Source organism: Cetorhinus maximus, chromosome 7 (assembly GCF_964194155.1).
Source record: "Cetorhinus maximus chromosome 7, sCetMax3.hap1.1, whole genome shotgun sequence".
NCBI classification, from domain to species: Eukaryota; Metazoa; Chordata; class Chondrichthyes; order Lamniformes; family Cetorhinidae; genus Cetorhinus; species Cetorhinus maximus.
Window position 1 is genome coordinate 21,513,286 of NC_135885.1, and position 26,350 is coordinate 21,539,635.

At 44.1% G+C, this 26,350-nt stretch overlaps 1 protein-coding gene across 1 annotated transcript in view; it reads left to right on the forward strand.

Moving 5' to 3' along the window:
- The window catches only part of atp10a (ATPase phospholipid transporting 10A), a 183,300-nt gene that overhangs the window by 71,818 nt on the left and 85,132 nt on the right, over nt 1-26,350 (forward strand). Inside the window, exons 4-9 of the mRNA XM_078545152.1 lie at nt 3,921-4,027; nt 12,724-12,855; nt 14,982-15,112; nt 16,834-17,086; nt 21,464-21,681; nt 25,317-25,511. Coding sequence (XP_078401278.1) covers nt 3,921-4,027; nt 12,724-12,855; nt 14,982-15,112; nt 16,834-17,086; nt 21,464-21,681; nt 25,317-25,511 — 1,036 coding nt within the window. The remainder of the gene's footprint in view (nt 1-3,920; nt 4,028-12,723; nt 12,856-14,981; nt 15,113-16,833; nt 17,087-21,463; nt 21,682-25,316; nt 25,512-26,350) is intronic.

Sequence of the window (26,350 nt, forward strand, 5' to 3'; positions counted from 1 at the left end):
GTTGAGTACAATTCTGCTGCATTACACAATGGATGCCCAGTTTTGAGTTACTGGATCTGTTTGAAATCTGTTCCACTTAGCATGGTGGTAGTGCCACACAACATGGTGGAGGGTATCCTCAACATGAAGGGGGACTTCATCTCCAAAAGCTCTGTGCGGTGGTCACTCTCTCAAATGCTGTCATGGATGGATATGCCTGCAACAGGTAGATTGCTGAGGCTGAGGTCAAGTAGCTTTTCCTCTCTTGTTGGTTTCCTCACCATCTGCCACAGACCCAATCTAGCAGCTACGTCCTTTAGGATTTCTGGAATGATGAGGGTACATGGGTTGTACACCATACGAGGAGGGTATTAAAATTCTCTCAAACCGTCCTGCAATAAAACTTGACTCTTTGATCTGTCCTAAATCATCTTCTCTGGCTTGGGAAATTTATTTTGTGTGTTCAGTAAATTCATATGCCTGCTTCATGATTTTGCTACACAATGTCCACAAAGGAAGTCTTCACTTCACCCATATAATTTAGATTGAAACCATTAAATATATAAACGGCTGAGGAAGTTTATCTAGTTGCAAAGTAATTTGAAGTTATGTAAATAATTTACCATTTCTACATAGTTTGACTGACACACACATACACACACACATATGGTGTTGCAAAAATGAAAAGAAAGCTACTGTAAAATCAACTTTTCTATTCTAAAACTATTGATCTTAATCTCTCCTGGAAAAGTATAGGAATGTCACTGTATTTGCATGACCAATTGTACTGTAAGCCAAGTCTTTCAGTATACAAACTGAAATGATTTTCTGATTGGAAAGGTATTATGTTTATCACTTGTATATCATCAATCTAATGGCAACACTTGATATTGGTATTCACATTGACTAAACTAAGAAGGGTTCGGATAGCTAATAGAAAGGGTCCAGCTTTGCTGCAATGCATGATTTCAGCTAAATTTCTTGACACTCAAGCCTATACTGCAATGAGCAATTAACTGCAGTCATAATTTCATGGAGCTACATTTCCCATTGTAGAACAGATTTAGGCAATTAAATTTTTGATGCCTAGCATGTAGATTCAGACAAGATAATTTTTTTTTTAAAAATTTGTTTGTGGGATGTGGGCATTCCTGGCAAAGCCAGTATTTATTGCCTATCCCTAGTTGTCCTTGAGAAGATGGTGTAGGTACACCCGCTGTGCTGTTAGGATCGCAATTCCAGGATCTTGACCCAGCCGTCGTGAAGGAAAGGCTACGGTAGGCCCAAGTCAGGGTGGCGAGCGACTTGGAGGGGAGCTTGCAAGTAGTGGTGTCCCCATGCACCTGCTGCCCATGTTCTTCCAGGTGCAGAGGTCATGAGTTTGGAAGGTTCTGTAGAAGGAGGCTTGGCGATTAGATGCAGTGCATCTGATAAATGGTACACAATGCTGCCATAGTGCACTATTTAAACTAGTCAATGGGGTACCAATGAAGCAGTTGTGTTGCCCTGGATGGTGGTGAGTTTCTTGAGTGTTGGAGCTGGGCAGTATGCCATGACACTCCTGATTGGGATAGATTATTGACATGCTAGGCCATTTCACAGGGCAGTTAAGAGTCAACCACAATGCTGTGGGTCTGGAGTCTCTGTAGGCCAGACCAGGTAAGGACAGCAGATTTTCTTCTTCTTTTATGACAATCTGAAATTTTTCACGGTCACCGTCACTGAGACAAACTTTTTATTTTATCCAGATTTATTTAAATAAATTGAATTTAAATTCCCCCTGTTGCCGTGGTGCGATTTGAGTTCGAGCCTCTGGATTAGTATTCCAGGAACGTTACCGTTATGCTACAGAACCCATTCGTGCCTATGCCAGTTTAGTGACAAGGCGGCGGATGAGAAACCCACAAGAACTGAGTCCGTATTGGGGGGAAAGGAGGGCTCAGAGTTTTGAAAAAAAATTGAGCCGTATATTTTAAAACCTCATGAATGCATTAAAAGATCCTTTATGGTTTGGATAAACTCTATGATCGTGTAGTTCATGGTATCTGGATTCAAAAGCCAGGGAAGATTTCTTCTGGCAAAATCATAAGTGCGTTCAGGAACTTGATCCTGATGTCTGGCAGTATCTTAAACGCATTGCTTTAAACTGATGTTTATAACTAACAAAAAAGGGAGTAGAGGAAATTTTTCCTCCCAAAATAATGGGGGGGAGCTGGCGGTGGCAGCACATTGGCCATGTCACTGGACTAGTAGTCCAGAGGCCCAGGTTCTGAGTATATGGGTTCAAATCCCTCCGCAGTAGCCGGTGGAATTTAAATTCAATTAATAAAAACTTGGAGTTAAAACTTAGTCTCAGTAATGGTGACTATGAAAACATTGCCGTTAAAAACCCATCTGGTTCACTGATGTCCTTACCCGGCCTGGCCTGCGTGTGACTCCAGACCCACAGCAATTTGGTTGACTCATGATTGGCCTAGTTGTATGAAACTGCTGCGAAGTCTATAAGGAATGAAACCGGGTGGACCATTCAGCATCTACTTAAGCACCAGAAGCTACAGTGGCAAGCCTAGCCCTGTCAACCCTGCAAAGTCTTCCTTAACTATGGAGGCTTGTGCCAAACTTGAGAGAGCTTTCCCACAGAGTAGTGGCGACAGTCATATGCACCGAACCCTACCTTACAGATTATGTCCCAGACACTACCACCACCATCACTGGGTATGTCCTGTCCCCCTGGCAGGACGGACCCACGAGAGGGGGTGGCACAGCGGTATGGAGTCAGGAGGGAGTTGCTTCGAGTCCTCAACGTTGACTCCAGACCCAACGAAGTCTTATGGCATCAGTTCAAACCTGGACAGGGAAACGTCCTACTGGTTAGCACCTACTGCCTCCCACCCGCATCCCCCTTCAGCTGATGAACACCATTTGGAAGGTGGCAATGGAAAGACACAATGTCCTCTGGGTGGGGGCACTTCAACATCCATCACCCAGAGCGGCTCATAGCACCACTACTGACCAAACTGGCAGAGTCCAAATATGGCACCCGGGCATCCGACCCTGTAAGGTAACGGTGGAGCTGGCGAGTTCCTGCCTGTCCCCACCGCACGATTGTCCGGGGTTCTTGCCTCTGCACATTTAACTAGCTGCCCGCTGCGTGATTGTGCATGGCCAGTCACTCAGTCTCCAAGCAGGAGCACTGCGGACTTCGCTTCTGCCATTGGGACCCTCGGCACGAGAAGAAGATTTCGTCCCAAGTTCCATTCACCCCTGTTCTTGCTGGCTTACATTAGCTCCTCTCCTGGCAATGCCTCAGTTTTTTTTGAAATCCTCTTCCTTGTTTTCAAATCTCCCCCATAACCTCGCTCCTCCCAGCTGAGTAACTTCCTTCAGCCCCGCAACCCTCTGGGGTATCGGCGCTGCTCTAATTCTGGCCTTTTGCGCATCCCCAGCTTCAATCACTGCCTCGTTGGCCTTCCGCTGCCAAAGCCCGAAAGCTCTGGGATTCTCCCCCTAAACACGTCGTCTTTGCCTCTCTACCTCAGGCACTCCATTAAAACCTACCTCTTTGACTAGGTTTCAGGTCACCTGTCCTTGTGCTGAATATTTGATAATGCTCCTGTGATGTGTTGAGGAAAGTTTTACTGCATTAAAGGCATCATGAAAGTGTAAGGCACTCTTTGCCTTTTTATGGACCCTCTCCACCGTTCCTTAGCCAGAAATGTGTTTACAGTTAGGTCTTGAAAGTAGGTTCAAATGCATTCCTGTTAGTGAATTTTAAACTTTGTGCTTACGCAGTCATGCCGCATAAATGCTGTTAGTGCCCTTAGTGTAATGTAGCGGAAACCGATAAGAATTACCGGGCCACTTATATTTGTATTTAGTGGGACTGGAGGAGCTCGTGTGGGAGAAAAGCATTGGCTAATCGGAATTTTCTCTCGTTACAGAGTATACAAAAATGAAAAGAGAGCTGGACTTTCTAAAGACAACCTCTTACTTCGAGGCTGCACGATCAGAAATACAGAAGAAGTTGTGGGGATTGTCATCTATGCAGGTACGTGGGTGCACGAGTGTGTATGTGTGTGTGTGTCTATGTGTGTTTGTGCAATATTCCTCTGAAGACCCAGGATGTTTCTCATTTCATCCCCTACCCTAATTCAAGCACATCATTTGCTGTTAATGTACTTGTAGCCACCCAGAGCCTGCGAGACTGTATATCCATTTATTTTTTTTTAAAAAGCATTAGTCAACAGAATATCTTCTGGTTTCCTGGTTCGTGTAACACAACCAGGGTTTCATTTCTGCCGCTCATAGTGGCAGAGTAGAATGGGGGAGGGGGTTAGCCGGGTTGTGGGGAGAGTTTGGGGAATGATAGCTGGGTTGGGGGGCTTTTGGTGGGTGGTTAGTCAGGTCAGGTGGGATGGGTAGTCTGATTGGGGCTTGCGATTGGGGCTATGGGTTGGCTTGACCTGTTAATCACTGAGTTACACCACAGATTAAACAGTGTAACAATTCTAGGGCATGCCTGGGTAAGTAGCCCATATCTAGCTCAAGCCTCTGACACTGAGATCAGTGTATAGACATTAGGAGAGGGTCCAGGGCAGCACAGGAAGTTTAAACTTCCCGGGCATTTAGCGTATGTGCGTGCATCAGGACTTCCTCAGGGCCCTGACCCACACCAGCAACACAAATTCAGCCCATTGCTGCTCCTGATACCAGAAGATCAGGCCCATTATCTTTTTTTTCTTTTGTTTTCCTTTATTTCTTTTTCTTCATTCCTTCTCTCACTCTTTTTAACCCCCTCTCCCTTTCTCTCTCTCATCCCCCTCTTCCCCCAGTTTCTTCACGCAGGTTACGCTTTTGAACGGTTGCTGTAATCTGCTGGCATTAATCAGCCTCTCGCTATTCCCAAACGTAGTTGTATTTTTTTACCGTGTATTTTCTATTTTCAGAGATCTCTGTGTTTTAAACTTATTGCTGCATCTCACCCCATAATCACGGTTTTGATAAGTCACAGGGCTTGTTGCTTCTAAGCTTACGTTTGATTGTCTTTAAATTTGTATTTATTCTAAAGTCAGACTTTGAAAAGCAAAGGACCATCATGTTTTGGCATTACTCTCTGAGTAAACCCATAACGTGCAGTCTGGTCCTGTTTTTCTTCCCTGTGTGAAGTCATAGTTCAGATCTCTAGGCTCAAGGATAAGGCTAGTGATGTAACGTCAACCAATGGAAATAAAAACCACCAAGCATTGGACCGAATCAGCACATCATCAAAAGCATTGTGATTGTGATGCCTGAGCCCATTAAACCTGATTTAACGTGTTAATGTGCGTCAGGCATCACTAAAACTGAAGGAGGGCAAAGCTGACTTGAAGATTTGCTTTGTTCAATCAAGCTATAACTCTTGGAAATAAGACGAGCTCCAAATTTGGAATGAAAAATCCACGTGAGTTTGAAATAAAAACCTGAAATGCTTGACATTCAGATTGACGGCATCTAAAAGAGATTAAGTTTGAATGTGTGAATTCATAAGACTGGCCTGCCGTACATTTCCAGTCACTTCTGTTTCTGCTTATGGCTGACTTACGCACCTTTGGTACGAAACCAAGTGGTGTGCCAGTGGGGTGTATTTTAACGGGCAGGTAAGGGGGAGAACCACATTCTTTGCCATCCTGCCTGTACCAGCTCCATTCGGCTCAGAGTGCTTGCTGCTCACTGCCTTCAACACGCGAAAGATTCGTCTCTGATGAGCAGAAGGAGCTGACTGATCGATAAGCACCGTCCACTCATTAAAATGTGAATGGGAACACGTTGGGTCACCAGGGGGATTTTTCCATTTGCAGCTCTTGCTCTTCCAGCAGGTTTTGCACCAGCTGCCGCTAAGCTGCTGATGGTGCGCATTACTGCCTGTGCCTGGTATGGGCAATCCGGCAGAATTCAAGCACTAGAAATATACTTTCCCTTGTGCATTTGCGTCAACGCTCAAATGCACGAGACTTTGGCAGAACGGTGGTATGAAATCAACTTAATTTAAATACTTGAGATCATTAGCATGGTTGCCAGACGAGTCTCTTTGGATAAAGACATTTGCTCAGGCTCTCCACAAGAGATCATTAGCCAAAATGAAAGCACATATTATCGGAGGGAACTCTGGCATAGGTTGGTAATTGTTTCTGAGGTAGGGGGACTGAGAATAGTGATAAAGGGTCCATTATCTCGCTGGGATGCGATAAGTGGTATTCCCCGGGAACCCGTATTTGTGCCTCACCTTTTTTTCATATGCTAGCAGGGACCCACAAAACATTTTATGGTGAAATTGACATCATTATCGCAACAGTACTTTAAATCCTTGCCCTATGTCAACCCTGTCATGCCAGACCCATCCCATTCCTCTCATCCCTCTCACACCCCCATTCTGTCCCCCAACACACCACTTTTTTCACATGCCATCAACATCCCTCCCATGCCACTCCCTCACCTTCCCATGCTGTGCACCCCTACCCCCTTTTAACCTTCAGGGAGTGCTTTATGTTCGGTGATGTTCCTCTGTACCTGTAAGATTATGATTGGTGGATTAGATATTTTTAAATTTTACTGTAACATTTTTGTATCCGGGCACCACCCACCAATAGATGCACCCCTTAAATTGACCAATTCAAACATTACAAATGGACAAAAATTGCATAGTATTATTATAATAGATTAACAACTTGGGTGAAGAAAGAGGGAGTTGCATATCCAAGTTTGCAGATAGCATTGTTAGGAGGTACAGTAATTTGTGGAGATGGGAACAGCAACTTTTAAAAAATCATTTACAGGATGTGGGTGTTGCTGGCTGGGCCAGCATTTATTGCCCATCCCTAATTGCCCTTGAGAAGGTGGTGGTGAGCTGCCTTCTTGAACTGCTGCAGTCCATGTGGGGTGTAGGTTCACCTACAGTGCTGTTAGGAAGGGAGTTCCAGGATTTTGATCCAGTGACAGTGAAGTAATGGCAATATATTTCCAAGTCAAGGTAGTGAGTGGCTTGGAGGGGAACTTCCAGGTGGTGGCGTTCCATGTATCTGTTGCACTTGTCTTTCTGGATGGTAGTGGTCGTGGGTTTGGAAGGTGCTGTCTGAGGAGCCTTGGTGAGTTCCTGCAGTACATCTTGTAGATGGTACACACTGCTGCTACTGTGTGTCAGTGGTGGAGGGAGTGAGTATTTGTGGACGTGGTGCCAATCAAGTGGGCTGTTTTGCCCTGGATGGTGTCAAGATTCTTGAGTGTTATGGGAGCTGCACTCATCCAGGCAAGTAGGGAGTATTCCATCGCACTCCTGACTTGTGCCTTGTAGATGGTGGACAGGCTTTGGGAAGTCAGGAGGTGAACTACTCGCTGCAGGATTCCTAGCCTCTGACCTGCTCTTATAGCCACAGTATTTATATAGCTAGTCCAGTTCAGTTTCTGGTCAATGAATACCCTCAGGATGTTGATAGGGGATTCAGCGATGGCAATGCCATTGAATGTCACGGGGTGATGGCTAGATTCTCTTTTGTTGGAGATGGTCGTTGCCTGGCACTTGTGTGGCGCGGATGTTAATTGCCACTTGTCAGCCCAAGCTGACAACATGTATAGGGACAGGGACAGACAAACTGAGTGGGCGCATTTAGGACAGGTGGAGTTCAATGTGGCCATCCACTTTGGATCTGAGAGTTGAATCAGAATTTTTTCAAAGTGTCAAGAGTCATGGGGTTGTGGAGGATCAAAAGGATTTAGATGCCTATGTGCACAAATTTGGAGGCGAAATGGTTCATGGATTGTTAGCCTTTATCTCAAGAGAGCAGGAATTTGGAACTGTACAAAATCTTGGTCAAACCCACGTCTGAAGTACTGGCTTGGTCATTGTATGTTGGGGAAAAGTGCTTTGGATTTGGAAGAGCACCGTATAGATTCACCAGAAAGATTCTGGGGCTTAAAGGGTTAAATTATGAAGACAGGTCACAATTCAACAGAAACTTAACTGGATCAACCCCATAAATGCTATGGCTACAAGAGCAGGTCAGAGGCTGGGTAACCTGTGACCAATATCTGACATCCTGACTTGCCTCAAACAGACTTGTTCGTAATATATATATATAGGCCAGGATTTTGCCCTCGTCGGGCGGACTTGGTGGGGGCGGTCGGGAAGCCGACGGCTGCCGTGATCGGGGCCTGACTGCAATTTCATGTTGGCGGGCCAATTAAGGCCCGCCCAGTGTGAAATGTGCATGGCCGCGCTCGGCGCTGCCTGTGTGTGGTGGGAGGGGAGGGCGAGCAGTGAACTTCGTGAGTGTCCGCAGGAATAGCTCCGAGGCACAGAGCTGCCTCAGGGAGATGAAGATATAAAAAAATAAAAATAAAGGATTTTCAGATGTTTAAAAAAAACATGTCCCCTCTGTCACACGTTAGAAGTTAGTATGAAAATTTTACATTTTTAACGAGGGATCAAAACCTCATCACTCCTGTGGATGAGGTTTCGCAAAGAATGCAAAGGCCGCTTGGCCTTTTCACCTGCCCGCCAACCGTAAGGTTGGATGGGCAGCGAAAAATTTAATTAAATTAGATTGTTAATGGCCTTAATAGTCCTGTTAATTGTTGGCGGGCGTGCCTGCCAACCGAAATATCGCGCGAGTGCTTGATGACCTCGGGACGCTCGGCCGTCGTCATTGCGTGTCATTTTACGCTCTTTTGGGTTGGGCGCGTGCCCGCCCGACGAGATAAAAATTCTGGTCATAGAGAAATGTCAGAAGGACTTGGACAAGCTTCAAGCATAATAGTATTTGAATATTGGAGACTAAGAACACAAGAAGTAGGAGTAGGCCATTCAACCCTTGAACCTGCTCCACCAGTTAATATGATCATGACTGATCTGACTCTGGCCTCAGTTCCACATTTCCTCCCCATAACCCTTGACTCCCTTGTCAACCAAAAATCTGTCTAACTCAGGCTTGAGTATATCCAATAACCCAGCCTCCACTGCTTGCTCATAAGACAACCCCTTCGATCCAGGAATCAGCCTAGTGTATCTTCTCTGAACTGTTTCCAATATAAATATATCTCTCCTTAAGGTGGAAAGAAACATACGAATTAGGAGCGAGCGTAGGCTATTTGGCCCCTCAAGCCTGCTCTGCCATAGAACCATAGAAAAGTTGCAGCACAGAAGGATGCCATTCAGCCCATCTTGTCCATGCCAGCCTGAGGACACCCAGGTGCCCTTTCTAATCCCACCTTCCTGCACCCAGCTCATAGCCCTGCAGCTTACAGCACTTAAGGTGCAGATCCAGGTCCTTTTTAAAAGAGTTTAGAGTTTCTGCCTCTACCACCAACTTGGGCAGCAAATTCCGGGCACCCACTACCCTCTGCATAAAAAAGGTTCTTCCTCATGTCCCCGCTACACCTTCTGCCACTTATCTTGAATCTATGTCCCCTGGTTCTAGAATTCTCCACCAAGGGAAACAATTTTATCCTATCCACTCTATCCATTCCCCCCCCATAATTTTGTACACCTCAATCAAGTCACCTCTCAGCCTTCTTTGTTCTAAGGAAAATAACCCCAGCCTATCCAATCTCTCCTCGTAGCTACACTTTTTTAACCCTGGCAACATTCTTGTAAACCTCCTCTGCACTCTCTCCAGAGCTATTATGTCCTTCCTGTAATGTGGTGACCAGAACTGCACACAATACTCCAGTTGTGGCCTCACAAGTGTTTTATACAATTTCAACATTATATCCTTACTTTTATATTCTATACCTCTGCCAATGAAGGAGAGCATTCCATATGTCTTCTTTACAAAACAAAAACAGAATTACCTGGAAAAACTCAGCAGGTCTGGCAGCATCGACGGAGAAGAAAAGAGTTGATGTTTCGAGACCTCATGACCCTTCAGCAGAACTGAGTGAAGTTAGGAGAGGGGTGAAATATAAGCTGGTTTAAGGTTGGGGGTGGGGGGTGGGGATGGGGGGGAGAGAAGTTGTGGGTGGGGTGGGGTGGGGGGTTGTAGGGACAAGCAAGCAGTGATAGGAACAGGGCAGAAGAGACAGGCGGAAATCCTGTCGGAGAGCAGAGCAATACTTCTTCAAGGTAGGCATTTCTTGAAGAGGAGTGGCAGTCAATTAAACACAGAGATAAAAACAAAAAACTACTGCGGATGCTGGAAATCCAAAACAAAAACAGAATTACCTGGAAAAACTCAACAGGTCTTCTTTATCTTTTGTCGTCTTTACAACCTTGTCTACTTGAGCTGCTGCCTTCAGGGACCTGTGTACTTGTACGCCAAGATCTCTCACTTCATCTACCCCTCTTAGTATATTCCCATTTATTGTGTAATCCCTGTAACTGTTTGACCTCCCTAAATGTATGACCTCACACTTCTTTATGTTAAAATCCATCTGCCACTTTACTGCCCACTCCACCAACCCATCTATATTGTTTTGGAGATTATGGCTATCCTCTATACTATCCACTGCTCGGCCAATCTTTGTGTCATCTGCAGATTTCCCAATTGTGCCCCCCACGTTCATGTCCAACTCGTTAATATATAACACAAACAGCAAGGGCCCCAAAACCGAGCCCTGTGGAGACAGCTTTCCATTCGCAAGGGCATCCATCAACCATTACCCTTTGTTTCCTGTTACAACGCCAACCTTTTATCCAGTTCGCCACATTACCCTGAATCCCATGGGCTTTTATTTTCCTGACCAATCTGCCATGTGGGACCTTGTCAAATGCCTTGTTAAAATCCATGTACACAACATCCACTGCACTACCTTCATCAACCCTTCTTGTCACTTCCTCAAAGAATTCAATCAAATTTGTGAGGCAAGACCTTCCTTTAACAAATCCATGCTGACCATCCCTGACTAGTCCATGCCTTTCCACATGACAGTTAATCCTATCTCTCAGGATTGATTCTACTAATTTGTTCACCACCGATGTAAGACTAACTGGCCTATAATTGTTTGACATTTCCTTTGATCCCTTTTTAAACAATGGAACTACGTTTGCATTTCTCCAGTCCTCCGGTACCTCCCCTGTATCTAGTGAAGATTGGAAAATCATCCTCAGAGCATCTGCTATCTCCTCCCTTACTTCCTTCAGCAGCCTCAGAAACAATCTATCTGGCCCTGGTGACTTATCAACTTTCAAGGATTTCAACCCTTCAAGTATTTCCTCTCTCTTTATGACTATCCCGTCCAATATCTCACAGTGTTCCTCCTGGACTACTATATCTACATCCTCCCTTTCCTTTGTAAACAAGGAGACAAAATATTCATTCAAAACCCTTCCCACAGCCTCTGCATCTACACACAAGTTTCCATCTTATCTCTGATAGGTCCCAATTTTTCCTTAACCAGCCTTTTAGCATTAATGTATTGGTAAAACATCTTTGGGTTATCTTTAACTTTACTTGCTAATCTTTTTTCATGCCCTCCCTTTGATTTCCTCATTTCCTTTTTTACTTCGTCCCTGCACTTCCTATATCTGTCTAGGCTATCTGCATTGCTTAGTTCTTTGTGCCTATCGTATGCTTTCTTTTTCTGTTTGATCTTCCCCTGTATTCCTCTAGACAACCAGGGAGGTCTAGATTTGGCAGTACCACTCCTATTTTTGTAGGGGACATGTCTACTCTGTACAATTAGGATCTCGCTTTTTAGTGTTTCCCACTGGTTTTCCACTGTTTTATCCTCCAGCAGTGCTGTCCAGTCCACCAAAGCCAAGTCCCTTCTCATTTCAGCAAAATTTGCCTTCCCCAGTTCAAGACTTTTACTCCTGCGTTATCTCTGCCCTTTTCCTTGGTAATGCTAAATCTAACTGAATTGTGATCACTGTCCCTAAGATGGTCACCAACTGTCACTTCACCCACTTGCCATATGATAAGATCATGGCTTATCTGATTGTGGCCTGAACTTCCCTATCTACCCTTTACCCTTTGACTCCCAGGAGTGATCAGAACTGCACATAGTACTCCAGGTATAGTCTCACCAATGCCTTGTAGAGTTGTAGCAAGACCTCTGTACTTTTATAATTCCCTTCTTTTATGCTTCATGTGCCACAGCAGAACCAAAAAATGTTGTTTTGAAGTTGACAAACCTACGTGTAAAGACAAGCTCCTAGCACAAAAGACCGCTGATATTAGATTGGTTGAGAAGATGAGGTAAATTAAGAAATGGTCAGCAGCCAATGGGAAGCTCTTGTTGTACAATGACTGGAAATGCTGACTAAGGGAAGTGAGGTGTGCCCCCTCTTGAACCCCCAGGAGTTTCACTAAGCAATGAATTCAATATAATAAGGGTGCAAGGAGAACAAATACAGAATGGCATAGAAGGCTGTGAAGTCATTGCGCTAAATAAAATTGGCGCAGGCTAGGTAGTTTTCCATGCAATCAATGTGTAAATATATATTTTGTAACCAAACCCTGTAAGCATTCACTTCTCCTACGAGTGATTGAGAAGGATAACTACAATGACATTTTTGGATGGAATTCGAATTCTGAGATCCCAGATCTGGATGGAAGGAACCAAACTCCAGTTGGAAGGCTTCTGTTCCCATCTTGATAAATGTTTGAACAATTTTAGTTGCATGCTATTAATATAGTGACAACATTTGTACTAGTCTAGAACAGGCTTGCCAGTGTATGCCAGGAGTCTATGCTTCCATTCTACAGGGCTCCCAAGGGTCTAATGCTAGTCCAGTATTCTTGGTTCTCATCCATCTTTCTCCAATCTTTTTAGGTCATGAGACTAAAGCTATGTTAAATAACAATGGACCACGCTACAAACGCAGCAAGCTGGAGAGACAAATGAATGTAGATGTCTTCTGGTGTGTGATCATACTTTTTGTGATGTGCCTTTTTTCAGCCATTGGTAAGTTGTGATAAGTTGTATTGGTTTAGGCAAATATAATCAAACCTCTTTGAATCCAGAGTGGATCTAACAGATACATAGCTAAACAGTGCTGAAAAGCCACCAGAGGGGAAAAAAAGACTCCATTTAATCACCTTTAAATCTTATGGAATTAGATAGTTCTGTCACATTTGAGTTTGATCAGAGGACCAAGCTATGCAGCCTTTCTTAAAAGATGCTGCTGAAAGATTTTACACATATGCCTAACAGGAGAAACAAAAGACGAATCATTGTACACAACCATTTAGTAAGTGCTGTTTGCTTCTGAAACCTGTGTTGTTCGCAACACTGCCATGCGTTCCCCTCCTCCTGCCTCCTCTACCTTACTCAATGATGGCTTTGCAAGGACACCTTTTATAATGCCTCAGTCAATCTCTGGCCTCTTGCACTTCTCCAATCTTTCGACATTGGTTGTATCCCTCCGGCCCTAGTTTCTCTCCGGTTTCTTTCTCACCTGTTGTTCTTAGTTGAGTCTCCCTTTCTCACTCCCCTGAACTTCTTTTCCCTCTCGGTCCACTTCTGGCTTTGGTTCCTTCCATTCGGTTACTAAGAGCAACTCACATAGGTCTTTCCCTGTAGAGTTGCATTTTGTTCCCATTGTCGCCTAGCTTCACAATGTTTAGGATGCAAATTTTCAAAGTCATCAAAATAGCTTGGGACACTGGAATTGTAAGCTTCAGAAGGAGTGTTACTGCTTAATTTTCACCCCTTGTTTCCCCTATAAGGAGAGCTAAAAGAAAGAGGAGACCCTGATGGCCTGTGAATAAGTGCAGTCAATTGTCCATAATGTACAAATGAAAATAGACCCGTTTCTTCCTTTTCGGAGAAAGGATTAGGACAGGAAGCAGGAATAGGGAGTAGTGGCCACAAAGCAAATGGGAAGCGTACTAAGTAAGAGTTTGAAACTGGCGCAGACAGTTGAGGGAAGAGTTTGTCAGAGCAGTATCAGGAAAGCAGGAAGTGCTGGAAAATTCAGGAGGTCTGGCATCATCTGTGGAGAGATAAACTGAGATAACGTTTCGAGTCCACTAGGACTCTCCTTCAGAACTGTTCCGAAGAAGAGTCATACTGGACTCGAAATGTTAACCCTGTTTCTCTCCACAGATGCTGCCAGACCTGCTGAATTTTTCTGGCATTTTCTGTTTTTATTTCAGATCTTCAGCATCTGCAGTATTTTGCTTCTATTTCAGTGTCAGGAAAGGATGGAGCAGAATGGACAATTATCCCAGGAATTAAAATCAGTTATCAACCGACCCAGTTTTAATGGAAATTGGAACTGGTCCAGTTGAGTTACTCCCTGTTGACCAATTGAGCTGTTCCCACTTGGCTAGTTGAATTGTCTCCAGTTGGTAAGTGGAGCTTTGAGGAAAAGGAAGTTACTGATGGAAGATTAATCTCTTTTGCTCAAAGAAATTTCTTTAAAAATTGCGGTTGAACACTTTGGTATCCAAAACTTGGGCATTTTTAAAATAAAAATAATTCTGGTCAGAATTAATGTTGGAAGTTTGGTGTCCTTGAGTAAACCTTTAAAAAGAAACTGCCTGTCAAGAAGTGGCCCTTAACTTGAGTTTCATGTGAGTTTATACACCTTAAAACTGTAAAACGTCTCTGTGGCTGCAGGGTGAGCTGCAGTAACTCACCAAAATTTCTTCGACAGCAGTTTCCAAACCGGTGAACTCCGTCACCTAGAAGAGCAGCAAGTACATGGGGACATCACCTCCTCAAGTTCCTCTTCAAGCCGTGCACCATCCTGCCTTTGGCATGTACTGCAATTTCTTCTTCATTGCTGAGTCAAAAATCCGGGAACTCCCCGACTAATACCATTGTGGGAGCACCTTAACAACACAGACTTCAATGATTCAAGATGAAAATCCATCATCACCTTCTCAAGGAGAATTAGAGATGGACAATAAATGCTGGCCTTATCAGCGACTCCCATAATCTCAAGAACGAATAATTTGAAAAAAGAACATGTTATTGACTAATAGTTATGAGCAGGCTTAATACTCCTGAATAGCTAAGTCGAAAATGTACTTGATTTTGTTGGAAGTGTTTCTTAACATCATTTCTTTTTTTGCAATATGCAGGCCACGGTCTCTGGGTAGCTCAGTATGGTGATCAGCGACCAGTGTTTGACGTTCTCGGCAGCGATGGCACCTCCTTATCTCCTGCTTTATCTGGATTATATTTGTTCTTTACGATGATAATTGTCCTGCAGGTAACACAGCTGAAACCTTTTAATTGCACAACAATTTTCGTTTTAGAATAGGACATTGTTCTTCCCAGTCGTGCACCAGGATTTTAGTGGGCTGAAATCTCGCCTTATTACATAAGCCAGTAATACCCGTCCTGTCTGATGGATCAAAGCTTCCAGACCCAAAAAAAAGAATTGTAACTTCCCCAATTTCCTCCGCTCCAGCATTGGTGGTTATGCCTTTAGCTGTTTGGCCCCTAAGCTCTGGAATTTCCCTCCCTGAACACCTCTGGCTCTCTACCCTCCTTTTAAGACTTGCCTTAAAACCTACCTCTTTAAACAAGATTTTACTCATCCGTCCTAATATCTCCTTACATGGCTCAGCATCAAGTTTTGCCTGATAGCGCTCCTGTGAAGCACTTTGGCACAGACTACTACTGTTAACGGGGCTTAATAAATGCAAGTTGTTGTCATTTACATTTTGCATTGCACTTGTCTTCAGTCCTGTGTCTATGATATCATTACAATTTAAACATAATACCTAAATATAAAGACTTCCAATGATCTGCTAGGTTCTATTATACACTTGGTGGGACAAGGTCTCCTGTCTTCCTTACTGTGAAGACTGGGGTTCAAAAGCAAGATGTTTCAGTGAGTGATAATAAATTTCCAGGGGGCAAAAACATTGCTACAGACCAATAGTTTTAATTTGCAGCTCTCAGATTCCAGACTTCTCAGATTTCTTTATTTCAGATCTTCAGCACCCGCAATATTTTGATTTTAGCCACCAGTTTTCTGTCCTCACCTACATTCTGACGCCTGCTGGATATGGTTCCACAGGCTGTCAGCTTCCAGTACCTCCTGAAATAGACACTTTCCAAGTCTGCGCCTTGATAGGGAGTGTCAGCAGGCTTAGAAAGGTATTGTAGGCTAGCTCAATCCTGCCTTCACGGAAGCACTTTCCTGTCACCGAGTGGTAGCAGGAGTGAAATCTTTGACAGTTTCCTCCCCATTTCTCGCACAGGGAACTATGTTCACAGTTCCAGCACCAAACAGCTGTTTTATTAAAATGCTCATTCGGGATCAGTTGGAGGAATTAATCAAAGTAAGCATCAGTCGTGGAAATGACACGCAAGTTGAAGTCGGGAGTTAGAGTTTCTTTCTGGTTAATCTTTGTGAATCAGTGAGATATACCTGTCCCATCCCAAAGACAGAAATCTAGGCTGATGCTCCAGTATTGTGGGAGTACTGCGCTGTGTTGCAGCTGCCACCTACCAGATGAGGTGTTAAACTAAGGCCCCCCTCTGTCGTCTTAGGTGGATCTAAAAGATCGAAGAAGAGCAGGGAAGTTATTCCCCGGTGTCCTGGCCGACATGCATCACAAAAACAAGTTATATGGTCGTTTTCACATTGCTGTTTGTGGGAGCTTGCTATGCACAAATTTCTGCCATGTTTCCTGCATTACAACAGTGACCACATTTCAAAAAGCACTTCAATGGCTGTAAAGTGCTTTGGGGTCATGAAAGGTGCTATACAAATGCAAGTTTTCTTTTAAAGTTGATCTATTCACTCTAACTGAACTTTGGTGATCTCTGTGTCTTTCATTAACCTTCAGTCAGCCGCACGCAGCAACACTGCTGAGATGGAAAATTGTTTTTCTGGAAATTGGGTTTCCACTATTCTAACGGTGGTATTGCTTTGTACGGGAACATGTTCATGTTACATTATAATTTTTTTTAATGCAGGTGTTGATTCCGATCTCACTCTACGTTTCCATTGAGATCATTAAAATCTGCCAAGTATTTTTCATCCATCAAGACACAGACCTATATGATGAAGAGACAGACTCTCGGCTACAATGCCGAGCACTAAACATCACAGAAGATCTGGGGCAAATACAGTATATTTTCTCTGACAAAACTGGCACACTGACGGAAAATAAAATGGTGTTCAGACGATGTACTGTGGCAGGGGTTGAGTATTCTCACGATGCCAATGGTAAGTCAGGCTCGCTGCTGGTGCTAATTATAGTAACCCCTGTTTTAGCAAAGTGAAGCCTGTATGGAGAACGCCTCTGGCTCCATGTGTAACCTGCCAGATTGTGCAATGCAGACAAGTACAAGTAAGGGAGACTCTGAGCCCTGGTCTGTTCTGAATGAGCTGATTTCAGCATGGGGCAATGATGGGGGTTACACGCAGATGCGAGAGGTGGCAGGGATTGCGGTGGGGGTGGGGGGTGCAGTAAACGCTGCTATCACCAATGCTGACGTGTACCCCTGTATGGTGCTAAACCCACATGGAAAATAATCCTTTTTTTTTCAATTTAGGGAGGTGATGGCATAGTGGTATTTGCACTGGACTAGTATTCCAGAGAGCCAGGGTAATGCTCTGGGCACCAGGGTTCAGATCATACCTTGGCAGATGGTGAAATTTGAATTCAATAAAATCTGGAATTAAAAGTCTGCTGAGTCTGAGCATGAAACCATTGTCGCTTGTTGTAAAAACTCATCTGGTTCACTAATGTCCTTTAGGGAAGGAAATCTTCTGTCCTTACCTTATCTAGCCTACATGTGACCCCAGACCCACAGCAATGTGGTTGACTCTTAAATGCCCCCTGAACAAGGGCAATTAGGGATGGGCAATAAATGCTGGCCTAGCCAGAGGAGTCCACATCCCATGAACGAATTTTTTTTTAAAAATTGTCTTCATTCAGATTTGTTTCAATAATTCATTTTCCATATGTCAGTGCGTTCTGTACGTGGTTCGTTAGGATATCGTAACTACCCAGTCCCTGGCTTAAAAGCACCAACCGTAGGCTGTCATGTTGTAAAACCCATTGTGACTACCTTTATCATCTCAGTGAAGCCCCAAAGAGAAGATTTTACACTGGAATCGAGTTATCTGATTTACCCCTGCCACCACTGAATGGAAGTGGTTATAAGATTGGAAGATTAATAAGGTGTCAGTGGTCTGTCCATCCGGCACAACCCACCACAGAAAAAGGGAGGGTGAGAAATGACCAATGCAGTGAATGTAGAGCAAGCAGCTCAAATTAACAATCCTACAATATCAATTCTAATTTAGAACAATTTGTGGAGAATGTTCAGTATCAGCTGGTTAAAACTGTAAAATCAAACATTCGCTGCAGTCCTGTAATCTCTTCTACTCTGTACTAGACACCTATTACCCATACAGAGTATGAATGTACCATGTATAAGAAGGGAATGCACATATTTTGAAGGTAAATTTCTTTTTAATTTGGGGGATTTGAACTCCATTCATCCGTGTCGGAGTTCAGGCTGAAGCTGTATGGTGATGCACTGATCCGATTGCACCTGGTTTACTGTGTTCTGGTCACCATGGCACTACATGTCCACTCAGGCCCTGGTTGTAATGTGGAGAAGAGCAAGAAGATTAACACACTGTGATAGAGGGATAAGTGTTGAGAAATGTCTTGATAAACAAAGACTCTATCCAGCCTCAGTAAACCTGTCTGAGAGGACCTTTATAAGGGTATGCAAGATTTCTTTTTAATATTCATTCAAGGGATGCTGGCTGGGCCAGCATTTATTGCCCATCCTTAATTGCCCTTGAGAAGTTGGTGATGAGCTGCCTTCTTGAACTGCTTGCAGTCCATGCGGTGTAAGTACACTCACAGTGCTGTTAGGGAGGGAGTTCCAGGATTTTGACCCAGCGACAGTGAAGGAACGGTGATATATTTCCAAGTCAGGATGGCTTAGAGGAGAACTTCCAGGTGGTGGTGTTCCCATGTATCTGCTGCCCTTGTCTTTCTAGATGGTAGCGCTCGTGGGTTTGGAAGATACTATCTAAGGAGTCTTGGTGAGTTTCTGCAGTGCATCTTGTAGATGGTACGCACTGCCACTACTGTGCATCAGTGGTAGAGGGAGTGAATATTTACGGATGGGGTGCCAATCAAGTGAGCTGCTTTGTCCTGAAAGGTGTCGAGCTTCTTGAGTGTTGTTGGAGTTGCACTCACCCAGGCAAGTGGAGAGTATTCCATCACACTCCTGACTTGTGCCTTGTAGATGGTGGACAGGCTTTGGGGAGTCAGGAGATGAGTTACTCGCCCTCGCCGCAGGATTCCTAGCTTCTGACTTGGTCTTGTAGCCACAGTATTTATATGGCTAGTCCAGTTCAGTTTCTTTTCAATGGTAACCCCTAGGATGTTGACAGTAGGGGATTCAGCGATGGTAATGCCATTGAATGTCAAGGGGCGATGGCTAGATTCTCTCTTGTTGGGGATGGTCATTGCCCAGCACTTGTGTGGTGCAAATGTTACTTGCTACTTGTCAGCCCAAGCTGGATGTTGTCCAGGCCTTGCTGCATTTGGACATGGACTGCTTCAGTATCTGAGGAGTCGCGAATGCTGCTGAACATTGTGCAATTATCAAACATCCCCACTTCTGACCTTATGATGGAAGGACGGTCATTGATGAAGCAGCTGAAGATGGTTGGGACTAGAACACTACCCTGAGGAATCCCTGCAGAGATATCATGGGGCTGAGATGACGGTCCTCCAACAACCACAACCACCTTCCTTTGTGCTAGGCATGACTCCAACCAGCAGAGAATTTTCCCCCTTATTCCCATTGACTCCAGGTTTGCTAGGGCTCTTTGATGCCACACTCTGTCAAATGCGGCCTTGATGTCAAGGGTAGTCACTTTCACCTTACTTCTGGAGTTCAGCCCTTTTGTCCATGTTTGAACCAAGGCTGTAATGAGGTCAGGAGCTGCATCATAATAGAATGAAGGTGACAAGGCTATTTTTTTTTAAAATGGGGATCCTAACCTTATAAGATGAGTCACAGAGTACTAAAGTGAGGAATTTATGCTAACTCTTTATCAATCACTGGATTGGTCTCAGCTGGTGTATTGTGTGAAATTCTGGGCCTCTCACTTTAGGAAGGATGGCAAGGCCTTGGCGAGGGTGCTGAGGCGATTTACTATAATTATACCAGGGTTGAAAGATTTTGGTTATGTGGAGAAACTAGAACATCTGGGATTGTTTTCCTTAAAGCACAGAAGGTTAAGGGGAGATTTAATAGAGGTGTTCAAAATGATGAGGGGTCTTGATGGCGTAGGTAAGGAAAAAAACCTGTCCCCATTGGCAAGAACATCGATAACCAGAGTTAGGCAGATTTAAGGTAAATGATAAAAATCCAGGGAGGAAATTAGAATCTTTTCACAAAACATTTTGTAGTAATCTGGATTGCTCTAACCGAAAGGGTGTCAGAAACAGATTCAGTAATAACATTCAAATGGGAATTGGATAAACACTTGAAACGGATAGATTTGCAGGACTACGGTGAAAGAGCAGGTGTTTAGAGCTAATTAGGTTGCTCTTTCAAAGAGCCAGTACAGGCACAATGGACCGAATGACCTTTTTTTGTGCTGTATAATTTTATGGCTTGGATTTCAACTTAAATGCAATGGCCCCACCTGCCCGTCCGGGAAGTCAGGGGCGAGCTCACCTCTGCCTGCCCTGGAAGTCATGACTCTATATTGTTCAGGCAATTAATTGCCTGAAGTCATGGCTTCCACCCTTCTTGATGCCCCACCTTCAAGAGCTGCCAGCCAATGAGAGGACCGGCAGCTTTTCAGTCCCAGCAGTAGCACCACCACCCAGAGCACTGGCCGCTGCTGGGATTGTGGAAACCCTTGGACGAACGACCCCAGAGCAGGCCCAGAAGAGAGGTAAGGGATTGCCAGAACCATTGAGGCTCACTGGACAATCCTCCGTGGAGCAGGTGGTGTCCGATCAGCTTCCCTCCTTGCCCGCCGCCCCACAGCTTGTGGGTGGACAGCAGACTTGTACTTGTTTTCCAACTTTTCTAATGCTGAGCCACACTTGGGGATTTCAAAGACAGAGTGTTGCTCATGTTACTGATGGTGTTGCTCATGTTACTGATGGTGTTGCTCATGTTACTGATGGTGTTGCTCATGTTACCGATGGTGTTGCTCATGTTACCGATGGCGTTGCTCATGTTACCGATGGCGTTGCTCATGTTACCGATGGCGTTGCTCATGTTACCGATGGCGTTGCTCATGTTACCGATGGCGTTGCTCATGTTACCGATGGCGTTGCTCATGTTACCGATGGCGTTGCTCATGTTACTGATGGTGATGAAGGAAGTTGTGGAATGATACTAGAAAATGCTCTAGACAGTGTTTCCTGTTGGAGAAGGTAAGAGAGGGGGACAGAAAGAGGATTGGAAAAGAGCAGAAAATTGGGATTCAATAGTCTAAAATATTGTTTTATTTTAGTTTAAGCACAATTCAATTTTTCAGTAGTTTGATTTTATATCTTTGACATTTTAATGTGCAGTTAATGTAAATCTCTTATTCCTTGAACAGCAAAGAGATTGGCCATGTACCAAGAGCCTGACTCAGAGGATGAGGAATGTACGTCTAAATCGGGAGCTATACCAAGGTGTGATAGCACATCCAGTCATCAGAGTGCCAAAATTGTTCACCGAACGCAAAGCACTAAATCTCATCGGCGGACTGGCAGTAGGGCAGAGGCTAAGAGGGCCAGCATTCTCTCCAAACACACTGCTTTCAGCAGCCCTATGGTTAGTATGCATACCATACTGGAGAGTGGCTCAGGATGCATTTTGTTTCATTTTAGTTAAGTTCCATGTTAAAACATGCCTCAAACTCAGAAGGTTGTGGGTTCAGGCTACATAAGACCATAAGACGTGGGAGCAGAAATTAGGCCATTCGGCCCATCGAGACTGCTCCGCCATTCAATCATGGCTGATAAGTTTCTCAACTCCACTCTCCCGCCTTCTCCCCGTAACCTTTGATCCCCTTACCAATCAAGAACCTATCTATCTCCGTCTTAAATACACTCAATGACCTGGCCTCCACAGTCTTCTGTGGCAATGAATTCCATAGATTCACCACTCTCTGGCTAAAGAAGTTTCTCCTCATCTCTGTTCTAAAAGGTCTTCCCTTTACTCTGAGGCTGTGCCCTCGGGTCCTAGTCTCTCCTACTAATGGAAACATCTTCCCCACGTCCACTCTATCCAGGCCTTTCAGTATTCTGTAAGTTTTAATCAGATCCCCCCCCATATCCTTCTAAACTCCATCGAGTATAGACCCAGAGTCCTCAAACATTCCTCATATGTTAAGCTTTTCATTCCTGGGATTATTCTCGTGAACCTCCTCTGGACCCTCTCCAGGGCTAGCACATCCTTCCTGAGATACGGGGCCAAAAATTGCTCACAATATTCTAAATGTGGTCTGACCAGAGCCTTATAAAGCCTCAGCAGCACATCCCTGCTTTTATATTCTAGTCCTCTCGAAATAAATGCCAACATTGCATTTGCCTTCCTAACTACCGACTCAACCTGCAAGTTAACCTTAAGAGAATCCTGGACTAGGACTCCCAAGTCCCTTTGCACTCCAGACTTCTGAATTCTCTCCCCATTTAGAAAATAGTCTATGCATCTATTCTTCCTACCAAGTGCATGACCTCACACTTCCCCACGTTTTATTCCATCTGCCACTTCTTTGCCCATTCTCCTAACCTGTCCAAATCCTTCTGCAGCCTCCCCGCCTCCTCAATACTACCTGTCCCTCCATCTATCTTTGTATCATCTGCAAACTTAGCCAGGATGCCCTTGGTTCCTTCATCTAGATCATTAATATATAAAGTGAAAAGTTGTGGTCCCAACACTGACCCCTGCAGAACTCCACTAGTCACTGGCCGCCATCCTGAGAAGGACCCCCTTATTCCCACTCTCTGCCTCCTGCCAGACAGCCAATCTTCTATCCATGTTAGTACCTTGCCTCTAACACCATGGGCTCTTATCTTACTGAGCAGCCTCCTGTGCGGCAACTTGTCAAAGGCCTTCTGGAAGTCCAAGTAGATAACATCCATTGGCTCTCCTTTGTCTAACCTACTCGTTACCTCCTCAAAGAATCCTAACAGATTTGTCTGGCATGACCTCCCCTTGATGAAACCATGCTGACTTTGCCTGATTTTACCATGCACTTCCAAGTATTCTGAAATCTCATCCTTAATAATGGACTCTAAAATCTTACCAACGACCGAGGTCAGGCTAATCGGCCTGTAATTTCCCGTCTTTTGCCTCACTCCCTTCTTAAACAGGTGGGTTACATTAGCGATTTTCCAGTCCTCTGGGACCCTCCCTGACTCCAGTGATACCTGAAAGATCACCACTAACGCCTCCACTATCTCTTCAGCTATCTCCTTCAGAACTCTGGGGTGTAATCCATCTGGTCCAGGTGATTTATCCACCTTCAGACCTTTCATTTTTCCTAGCACCTTCTCCTTGGTAATGGCCACCATACTCACCTCTGCCCCCCGACTCTCTTGAACTTTGGGGATGTCACTCGTGTCTTCCACTGTGAAGACTGACGCAAAGTACCTATTCAGTTCCTCCGCCATTTCTTTGTTCCCCACTACTACTTTTCCAGCGTCATTTTCCAGCATCATACACTCAAGCACCTAATCTAGAATCTAGGCTCATCTTTAATGCAGCACTGAAGGAGTGCTGCATTGTCATGGGTGGTATCTTTTGGATGCAATGCTAAAACTGGGACTAGTCGGCTTGTTCAGGTGGTTACAAATGATCCCATGGCACTATTCAAAGAAGATTAAGGGGAGTTTGCCAAGTATCCTTCCCAACAGTTATCCCTTAACAAGCACCAGAAAAGCAAGTTAACTTGTTATTTATCTCATTTACTTGCTGTGGAACCTTCATGTATAAGTTGGCTAGGAATTTTAAATCAACATGTCACCAGATTAACTCGTATTTGCAGTAACGAGTTGGACTCGGGAATGGGAAGAACAATTTCAGAATTTGTGGATCGCACCAAATTGGGGGTGTAGTTAACACAATAGAATGTGACAAATTGCAAGGGGATGTTAGAAATCTTGCATAAAGGGTTTGTAAATGGCAGATGAGTTTTAATACAGTAAATGTGAGATGGTGCATTTTGGTAGGGAGAATCTAAGGGCCGCATACTGTTTGGATAACAAGAGATTAACCGGGATAGAGGAGCAAAGGGAAAGATGCAAAAATGGATGATACCAGAGCCAAGAGGATATACTTATCAGGAAAGGCTGGGGTTCTTTTGTCTAGAAAAGAGAAGGTTGAGGAGTGACTTTACAGAGGCCATTAAGCTAACGAAAAGATTTGATAGGGTAGACGTAGAGAAAATATTTCCAGCTGTGGGGCGGTCCAAAACTAGAGGTCAGAAATGGAAGATATTCACTGATAAATCCAACAGGGAATTCAGAAGAATTTTTTCTCAGGGAGTGGTTAGCGGGAGGAACGTGCTACAACAAGTAGCAACAAGTTGTAACAAGCACAACAATATTTTAGGCAAACAAAACACAAATACATTATAGTGGAAGCTAAACAAAGATGTGAAGGAGAAAGGAATAGAGAACACAAGAGATAGGAGCAGGAGTAGACCACATGGCCCATTGGACCTGCTCCGTCATTCAATACAATCATGGCTGATCTTGGGCTTCAACTCCAATTTCCTGCACACTCCCCATATCCCTTAATTCCCTGAGAGACCAAAAATCTGTCTATCACAGCCTTAAACGTATTCAACAATGAAACATCCACAGCCCTCTGGGGTAGAGAATTCCAAAGATTCACAACCCCGAGTGAAGTAATTTCTCCTCATCTCAGTCCTAAATGATTGGCCCCTTATCCTGAGACTGTGCCTCTGCGTTTTAGATTCCTCGACCAGCAGAAAGAATTTCTCAGCATCTACCCTTTCAAGCCCCCTCAGAAGTTTGTAGGTTTTAATGAGATCACCTCTCATTCTTTTAAACTCCAGAGAACATGCATCCAATTTACTTAGCCTTTCATTACAGGACAACACCCTCACCCAGGGACCAATCTGGTAAACTTTTGAAAGGATATGCTGATGAGGGTTGAATGAAAAGTAGTGGGAAGAGGCTTGTATGGAGTATAAATACCAGCAAAGACCAGTTGGGTTGAATGACCTGTTGCTCTGCTGTAAACATGATGGAACTTGATGCGGGTGATAACTTTTTCAGTTTAAGCTGTGTGGTAAGGCCGATGTGAGAGTTAGCCATATGTTTCCCTAGAACTACTTGCATTTGGGGAACAACCTATGAGCACGTTAGTACGCTACAGACATGAGCTGTAGCTTTGTCTCCCAGAGTGTTCCATGCCAAATGTTATTTATTTTCTAGGAAAAAGACATCACGCCCGATCCTCAACTGTTGGAAAAGGTGAATGAATGTGCTGGCCAGCTGGAAGCTTTGAGACAACATGGCCAACCTTTAAGCCACTTGACCCCTGAATTATCTGACATCATTGACTTTTTCATAGCACTGACTGTTTGCAACACCGTGGTAGTTTCATCTCCAAATCAGCCGCGACACAAGGTGTGTTTTCCTCGTTCACCATGGCCCTTTCCGCTTTAAACCTAACTCTTTTTTTCTGACTACTGTATTGTTACATTTACATTTGGATCCTTTATTAGAGCTGGAGGAAAATATAATTCTGGGAGCACAGGAGACAGAGTAAGAGCTTTCAGTATATCAAACCTGGCCTACCATCTTGTTAGCCATGGTATGTGTATCGCAGTTGGCAGAAGCTGAGCAGTCGGTATAAACTAGCAAAATCAAACTAAGCAATATGTAGAATGATTACAACGGACCTTCTCATTTCATGTACAAAATTATTTTGAACTGACATTGTCAAGGTGAACTAAGTAACTTATGTTAAGCTTTTAGTTCAAACTTAAAAAAAACACATAATTGCCCAATTTCAATTTTGTTGGCAAAAATACGTTTGCAAAATGAGTTTTTTCTGTGATTATTTTGTAAAGCAATTTCTTCTGGACAAATTCACACACTATGACTGTTTAAAGCTCTCTAAAGCTCCAGCTCCTAAAGTGTTCTTTAAACAGTCGTTTGGTAGTGCAGAACTTGAGTATTACTGAGAAAAGAGACATGTCAAAGCTTTTCGTCTTGCACTCATCAGGACACTCAGCAAGAATACCAATATAAGGGGCAAACAACAATTTACGTTGAATGAGAAGAGAGTGCTGATTGGTTAGCAAGTGGACACTGATTGGTAGAGGCGTTGCCATGGATGATGCACCAGTTGATGGTGACTGACAGTTAACTGCCAAGCATTATTTGAAATTAAACCAGACAGCTTGACCCTGATTGGTCAAGGCATTGCCCAGAGGCATGAGTCAGCAACTGGCTGTCACTTA